Source organism: Triticum aestivum, unplaced genomic scaffold (assembly GCF_018294505.1).
Source record: "Triticum aestivum cultivar Chinese Spring unplaced genomic scaffold, IWGSC CS RefSeq v2.1 scaffold21157, whole genome shotgun sequence".
In the NCBI taxonomy this organism is placed as follows: Eukaryota; Viridiplantae; Streptophyta; class Magnoliopsida; order Poales; family Poaceae; genus Triticum; species Triticum aestivum.
In genome coordinates, this window is record NW_025227936.1 from 41,143 (window position 1) to 50,203 (window position 9,061).

The following is a 9,061-nucleotide window of genomic DNA, read 5'->3' on the forward strand; positions in this document are numbered from 1 at the left end:
CATACAATGAAAATATAGATATTTGTGAATATAGAGGGCATGAATACTAGGAGATCGAATGTTTGCATTAATACCACGAGATTCAAATTGAGCATTATTATTAAAAGACTTGACACAACTGCACAAGTGGATGGTCATTGGTTACAAGAGATACGAAACAACCACACTACATTTACGGAAATTACATACATTCATAAGAGGAGATGCCCTCTATGTTAATTCATTTCACAATAGCAATTGAATATCCACGGCCAGGCTGTATTGCATGAATCCATCTATGCCAACATCTTTTTGAGTTCAATCCATCTACGTGAATTACATGTATATATGTAAGAGAAAATACCAAATGAGACTTGTCTATAAATACATAGGGCATTAATACCACGGGATCATAAATAAAAATTAATACCACGAGCTCCAAAGAGAGCATTACTACTACGAGATCCTAAATGAGCATTGATATTCATAGATTAGACACGAATACTCAAGTGCACAAGCATTAGTAGCACGAGATCCAAAATGACCATACTACATTTATGAAACCCCAATACATGCACTATAAATAATTGCCAACATAATGTACATCACCTACATCCATCTATCTCTTCCCTACACATCCTTCTATATACATTCAGTTCCACCTATCTTGGCTTCAAGACAGTTCGAGGTTTCTAGGTAGCATTGCACCAATGACAACAACAATGATGACCACCATCAGCTTCTCTGCCATTCTATTCATCTTGCTTTCTGTGGCAATCACTGCTGAGACCAATGACTCTGGTAGTGGCATGGCGAGGGTGACCAACGTCATGGTGGAAGCATGCAAGAATGCCTCAGGCTATCATCGTGAGCTTAAAACTATGACACATGAATTTTGCTTGTCGACCCTCCGGTCAGACAATAGGAGTGTGGAGGCAAAGGACCACCTTGAACTGGTGCTAGTTGCCATCGACATCCTTAAAGGCCGCCTCACCACTGCCAATCACAACATTGAGAAAATGCTAGAAAAAGCAAAGAATGGCACGGTGCCAATGCGCGATCTTAGTATTTGCAAGGTGTACTATGATACAACAATGAGAATCGTCAATATATGTGATGACATGGTCAAAGATTTCCGCGGAGATAAGGGCAGGCTAAAGTCCTTTGAGCTTCCTCGTTGTGTTGACAGAGCGGGCTACCCAGTTGACGAGTGCTGGTTCGGTCTTCAATTCGATATGCCATGGGCGGATGCATTGATGAGTGAAAATCGTGAGATTGACATGGTGGTCAACCTCGACTATGCCTTCCTAGCACCATATGATGTCAGTGATTAATATAATGCTAGTTTTGTCTGCGATAAATGATGTTGTAGCAACATCAATTTTATTTCATTTAAAATAATGTTTAAAGTGTCACATTTGTTTTACTCTTCTTTTGTTTTACACTTATTTTGTTTTACTCTCTCTTTCTCCATGTATCTACACACACACACACACACACACACACACACACACACACACACACACACACACACACACACACACACACACTATTTGTGATCATGAGATCATAATAATATTATGATAACTAGTTGACTCGTCGTAGCAGCACTAGTTGAACTGCACTCAAGGACAAATTGAACTTCGGCAAACAATGTCCAAACGGGGCTTGCGATATACCGTGCGAAAACTATGGACACGAGGATCACAACCTATGTTGAGGCTTTTGCAAAATCTACACAGTTTATAAGCATTTTTTTCAAACCGTTTTCTTCAAACAAAAAACATGAAGTGTATTTTCGAGCTTGATTCTAAAACGTTTATCGGAATGAAGCAATTCATATGCCGTTGGAAAGATGCTACAAGGCTGCTAATTACACAACGGTTAAAGGGAGATTCGAAAAAACACAGAATTTCTCAAACCAAACTTTCGAACTCATATTTTTGGCTTCAAACCAAACGGCCCATCTGATTGACGCAAATGATATGGCAGTGGAAAGCTTATGAAAATGCGCTTGTTTTTCATGTAGAAAGTATGTTCCAATTTTAAACATATTAAAAGCAATTTGAAATAGGTTGAAGTTTCACCGAGAATGCATTTTCCCATTTGTTTCTCAATGGTTTGCTGGAACACAACCAATGATTTGGCCTTTGAAAGCTTGAATATATCCGAAACATTCCTGTATATATTATTTCTCCAAACGCTTTACGGTTTTAAGTCAGTTTCGAAAATGGCCAAAACCAATTTTTGGGCGCCATTCTCATGAACTTTATTTAATGGGAAACTTTTATAGAGAGAGTTTTCTCTAATTCCTAGCCATTTTGAAATAATTTTAAAAACAGCAAAATCATGCATGTTGCTTTCATCACGAAAACAGAGTCTTCGAAAACGTAGTGCATGAAGAAGTTGTCCTTATGGGGTTTGTGTGTTTGAACTTCACTATGTTTCTTGTGTAATTGTTTTACCCATGACTCCGAAACCACTCATAGGAATTGAGCAAATGATACACCGACAGAAACTATTGAAGTGGCACAACTTTTCTGTGCTGAGTATTTTTCCCTTTTTTGCGGCGGTTTAAAACATTTTTTTAATACGTTTAACGAAGTATATTGAGAATGTTAAAGAGGTATAATCAATGCCTGTACTAGGTGTATTGAAGATGGGAGTACATACTCCCAAGAGTACATAAAATTAGTCATATTCTAAGATACCCCAATACGAGTTTTGTGTGGGTCTATTTTACTAACACTCTTAAGATCTTATTCTACTACCACTTCCTTATTCTAACCCTAAAAAACACTTTCTTATTCTCCTAACAACACCGTGTTGAGCGAACCAACCTGTGGTTGGATGGTTAGAAGGACAGTGGTATCCCCAGCCCACCAGGGTTCAAGTCCTGGTGCTCGCATTATTCCTGGATTTATATCAGGATTTCCAGTGATGCGCTTTCAGTGGGAGGAGACGTTCCCGTCAACGACGAGGCGCCTACGGTGACTTCGTAAATTTCAAGATCACATACCAGTTCAGTCTCTCGAAGGTGCTCATAGAGATAGGGTATACGTGTGTGTGTTCATAGAGGTGAATGTATGCGCGTATGTATGAGCGCTTGCGTCTATACTGATGTTTAAAAACAACACCGTGTTGATCCGTAGCTACATACTAACCCGACAAAAACAACCGTCCCAAACAGCGGGGAAAAAAGAAAACCCACCCCACATTATCCTCTCTGTCCCAGAACTTCCATCTAGTCCCCATGACCACCCCCTCCCAGCCCGCCACCTCCCCATGGCACTGCACCATCTCCCACCCTGCGGCGCACTAACACCGCCCTCCCACGCGCCGCCACACCGTTGCCTCCTCCGCGCTGACGAACCGCCTCCTTCCCCACGCCACGGAACCACCTTCGTCCATGCGCCTCCTGCCATGTCCATCCACCAACACCTCCCCTAGCCACAGCCATCGCCACTCCCCTGGCCACGGCCGTTGAAGGCCTCCTATGGTCACTGTCACCGCCTGCCACTGGCTGCCACTGGCCTCATAGGTCGCGCTTCCCATGCCTGTAGTTGCCAAGCCCCCTCTCTCTCGCACGGACGGAGGTAGAAGAAGAACCGGAGGAGACAGCACTGAATTTTGCCGGCAACCAACGCCGCCACAGACGCACCAACGCTCTAATCTTTTCTCTTTTCAGCTGGCTCAAACCAAGCAGTACACAGAGGGTATTTATACAGGGAGTATGCACGCACGAACACCGCGATCCACTCCTGTCCACACGCCCACGACGCGTTGCACGATCAGCTCGCCTGGCCGAGCGCACGGCGCGCCACTACGCGCACGACGTGGTCAGCTCCAACAGAACGACAACGGCTAACCTGTAACTCTCGACGACTCGGACACAGCCACATACCGGCGTCCGACCGAACCAGAACACACGCACACACACAGGGCACACCCGCCACGGCTACGTACAACCTAGACATGCACCTACATGCTGGTTGATACCTGTGTTTTGACTTTCGGTTTGCATTATTTTTCGTCCTTGGCCGAAATGGCCGAATTTCGGACATTTCAAATATTTCGGCAAAATCTCGGACGAAATTTCACAAACAAAATTTGAATTTTTGAACGAAATTTGGCGAAATTTGAACAAAATTTGAAATGAAACAGAGCATAAGTACAGCAAGGCAAGAACTATCAGGAGAATTATATGATATTTAGCAAATAAGCTCTAGGGATTAATAAAACTGCATCTATCCAACAACCATCAGCCTCCAACGTAACATTATAACAGTACTAACATCAGTTCGAACCATCTTTGTCGCCCTTGATGCTGCTGCCGCTGCTCCGTGCTCCTGCCTGCGTTGAACTGGTCCGCTCGTGCACGGTCACCTCCTTTGCCGCAGCAATCGAGCACCATGCCGTAGCCTTGGAGAAACAACAGAGAGGAGGTGGCTGAGGTGGAGGAAGCTAGGGGACACTGGAGGTGGGGCGCCTTGGCCGGAGAACGAGAAGTGCCCTGTGCGCGGCGGCGGCGGCGGCACACAGGAGGAGAATGAGAGGAAAAGAGCTTTCTAGGGTTAGGGCGCTCGGTCTCCTCGTTTTGTATCACCCGATCCATAGTAGGAACTCATTGGAAGCTGGGCTAGGCCAAAAAAATGTAAGTTGGGCCGAAATTTTTGGCCGACAGAGACATATGCCGGGCCCCAGCGAAATGTCCGAAATTCAGCCGAAATTGGTTTTTTTCGACCGAAAATCAAAACACAGGTTGATATTGACGCCGTGGATAATTTCTAACATTCTCCTCCTAAGCCACGACCTCGCCGTCACCGGAGTTGTTACAGCTCTTGTCGATGTCGTGACCACCACCGCGGACCTAGCGCACTGACGCCGGTCACCACCGTGCATGCTTCATCGTCTACGGCGACGTACGCCGAGCTCCTTCTCTGCCGATGACACACACCTGGCGTCCCTCGGCAACAAACGCCGTCGATGCCGTCATGCTCAAACACGAGCCTTCCCGGACGCCGCTTCACGGCGTCGCACTGCGCCGCTGCGGCCTCCGTCGCCGCGCAGCACCTCCATGCTGCCATGCCGTGCCGCACGTCCACGGCCTCTGCACCACCACGCAGCGCCTACGCGGCCGCCGCGCTCGCCGCAGGCCGCCTCCGCGTCCGCCATGGCAGCCGCAGTGCAACGCACCTCCACAGGCCAACACACGGCCCGGAGCTTCACCGCGCAGCCACCGGCGAATGCCGCCACCACCGGCATGCCCCCGGCAAGGGGAACGACGCCCAAGACAACTAAGCTCATGATACCAATTGTAGTTGCCGAGCCCTCTCTCTCTCTCTCTCTCTCTCTCTCTCTCTCTCTCTCTCTCGCACGGACAGAGGTAGAAGAAGAACCGGAGGAGACAACACAGAAGCATGAGCCATGGACATAGCACTATAGGTGAAATAAACGGTGGTTGTGGAGAAGACAAAAAGAAGGAGATAGTCTCACATCAACTAGGCGTATCAATGGGCTATGGAGATGTCCATCAATAGATATCACTGTGAGTGAGTAGGGACTGCCATGCAACGGATGCACTAGAGCTATAAGTTTATGAAAGCTCAAAAAAAACTAAGTGGGTGTGCATCCAACTTTCTTGCTCACGAAGACTTAGGGCAATTTGAGGAAGCCCATCATTGAAATATACAAGCCAAGTTCTATAATGAGAATTCCCACTAGTATATGAAAGTGACAATATATGAGACTCTCTATCATGAAGATCAAGGTGCTACTCTGAAGCACAAGTGTGGTAAAAGGATAGTAGCATTGCCCCTTATCTCTTTTCTCTCATTTTTTTATTTGGGCTTTCTCTTTTTTTTTGGCCTCTTTTTCTCGTCCGGAGTCTCATTCCGACCTGTGGGGGAATCATAGTCTCCATCATCCTTTCCTCACGTGGGATAATGCTTTAATAATGAAGATCATCACATTTTTATTTACTTACAGCTCAAGAATTACAACTCAATACTTAAAACAAAATATGACTCTATATGAATGCCTCTGGCGGTGTACCGGGATGTGCAATAAATCAAGAGTGACATGTATGAAAGAATTATGAACGGTGGCTCTGCCACAAATACGATGTCAACTACATGATCATGCAAAGCAATATGACAATGATGGAACGTGTCATAATAAACGGAACGGTGGAAAGTTGCATGGCAATATATCTCGGAATGGCTATGGAAATGCCATAATAGGTAGGTATGGTGGCTGTTTTGAGGAAGGTATATGGTGGGTTTATGGTACTGGCGAAAGTTGCGTCGCACTAGAGAGGTTAGCAATGGTGGAAGGGTGAGAGTGCGTATAATCCATGAACTCAACATTAGTCATAAAGAACTCATATACTTATTGCAAAAATCTATTAGTTATCGAAACGAAGTACTATGTGCATGCTCCTAGGGGGATATATTGGTAGGAAAAGACCATCGCTCATTCCCGACCGCCACCCATAAGGAATACAATCAATAAATAAATCATGCTCCAACTTCATCACATAACGGTTCACCATACGTGCATGCTACAGTAATCACAAACTTTAACAGAAGTATTTCTCAAATTCACAATTACTCACTAGCATGACTCTAATATCAGAGTTAATTGTACAGAAGTATCATAATTGGGGCATTACATGCAGATTGGTACCACTTTTTATAATTTTTACGTGTCAGTACCAAGTTTGGGGCTAGCCGTTACAAAAAGGTCTAAATCGCTTATAAACACGTATTGACAGTGTATCTAACCGAAAGGTCCCGCCTGTCAGGTGCCTATGTGGCAGGTTTTTTGCAGAAAACCACCTAGCTTTATATGTAATCACATAAATACCCACTATTTCGCAGGAAAAAGTCTTCTTAGAGGGGGTTTTTTTCGTTCGCAAGTTTTCCACAGACTAGTTTGAAAGTTTCCGGCAAATTGAACAAACAAATAACAGAAACGAAAAATAACGATCCGCCAGGCTTCAAACCCGCGACCTGTCGTCGAAGCGCTGCGCCCGCTAGCCACAACGCCACAACGTCGCTGTTGATGAGACCCAGGAGAAATATTTATTATACAAGAGACGCGCAAGCCACTATCGCGTACGGGCCGGCCCACTAGTGTCCCTCAACCAGTTTTCTTTCTGTTTTTTTTTCTTTTAACGGGTTTTCCGGTTTTTCCTGTTTCTTTCTTTTTTCTTTTTTCCCTTGTTTTGTTTTTCTGTTTTTGTTTCTGTTTATTTTATTTTATCCTTTTTCGTTTTTATTTTTGTACTTTGTTTTCAAGAAAATGTTTTGAAATCCCAAATTTTGATCATGATTTCGAAACTGTTCATGGTTTTCAAATTTTGTTCACATTCTGAAAAATGTGCTCATAATTCAAAAAAAAAAATCAGTATAGATCACAAAAATGTTCAATGTTTATATAAATATAGTTCCGTGTATATCAAAAAATGTTCAAGGTGTAGCAAAAAGTGGTTCAACATACGTTAAAAAATGTTTGATATATGTAAAAATGGTTGAGCGTATATCACAAAAAATGTTCAATGTGTATTTAATTATTGTTCAGTATATTTCACAAAAATTTTAATGTGCAATTAAAATTTGTTCATCGTACATTACAAAAATGTTCAAATTATATTAAAATATGTACAACGGTCTAAATTTCGACTTCTTTTGTCTAGCGTTGCATTTAGTTCTTAAATCCTCGCGCGGCCAAAAATAGCATTTACACTCATCAGATCGAGTGGCAAAGAACTGTTCCTTTCGATCATCTGGTCTCGAGTTCGATTCCTCGATCCATCGTATTTTTTGTGGAATTTTAGCACCGACTCTGTACGACGCAACGAGTGGGCTGACCCATTAAGAAAGTGCCCCGCGCGAAAGCTCGTCTTTTTAACGGCTCGCTAAGCCCAACTGCCGGCCGAACGTTTCGAATCTCTTATAAAAGAGATATCGCCTGCATGCCGTCGCGGGGGACGCCCTGGCGTCTTGGCTAGCGCGCGCAGCTGCAGAACCGCAGATCGCGGGTTTGAATCCTGCTGGCGCATTATTTTTGTTTATACTTTATTTGTTCAATACGCCGGGAACTTTCAAACTAGTCCGTGAAAAATTTGCGAACGAAAAAAAAACCCTCTCATTAGCCTTTTTTACCGCGAAATAATGGGCATTTATGGGATTACATATAAAGCTAGGGGGTTTTCTGCAAAAAACCTGCAACATGGGCACCCGACAGGCGGGCCCCGTCAGTCAGGTACACAGTCAGTATGTATTTATACGCGATTTAGATCTTATTGTAATGGCTAGCCCCAAACTTGGTACTGACGTGTAAAAATTACGAAAAGTGGTATCAATCTGCATTTAATGCCCCAATTGTGGTACTTCTGTGCAATTAACTCCTAATATCACCATCTTCATATCTCAAAACAATAATAAGGAATCAAACTTCTGATAATATTCAACGCATTTTATATGAAAGTTTTTATTATATCCCTCTTGGATGCCTATCATATTAGGACTAAATTTATAACCAAAGAAAATTATCATGTTGTTTAAGGACTCTCAAAATAATATAAGTGAAGCATGAGAGTTCATCAATTTCTATAAAATAAAAGCACCACCGTGCTCTAAAAAGATATAAGTGAAGCACTAGAGCAATATTGCCTAGCTCAAAAGATATAAGTGAAGCACATAGAGTATTCTAATAAATCACGATTCATGCGTGTCTCTCTCAAAAGGTGTGTACAACAAGGATGATTGTGTCAAACTAAAAAGCAAAGACTCAAATCATACAAGACGCTACAAGCAAAACACATATCATGTGGTGAATAAAAATATAGCCTCAAGTAAAGTTACTGATAGACGTTAGTATAAGAAAATAAATCACCACTTTTGATACTATTGTGAACTCATTCTTTATTTATATTTGTGTAATATATACTGTATTCCAATTTTTTCATGGTTCATACCCCCCGATACTAGCCATAGATTCATCAAAATAAGCAAACAACACTTAGAAAACAGAATCTGTCAAAAACAGAACAGTTTGTAGCAATCTGGGTATTTTG

General features: G+C 43.0%; 1 protein-coding gene across 1 annotated transcript; it reads left to right on the forward strand.

Moving 5' to 3' along the window:
• Positions 1–624: 624 nt before the first annotated feature.
• Positions 625–1,394, forward strand: LOC123172916 (uncharacterized). The gene has a single exon (XM_044589804.1). It carries the CDS (start codon positions 690–692, stop codon positions 1,311–1,313), a length of 624 nt encoding a protein of 207 aa, XP_044445739.1. The 5' UTR covers positions 625–689; the 3' UTR covers positions 1,314–1,394.
• The last annotated feature ends 7,667 nt before the right edge of the window (positions 1,395–9,061 follow it).

Bases quoted from the DNA above. Each gene is read 5' to 3' on its own strand.
- LOC123172916 (XM_044589804.1), top strand. From the start codon at position 690: ATGACAACAACAATGATGACCACCATCAGCTTCTCTGCCATTCTATTC.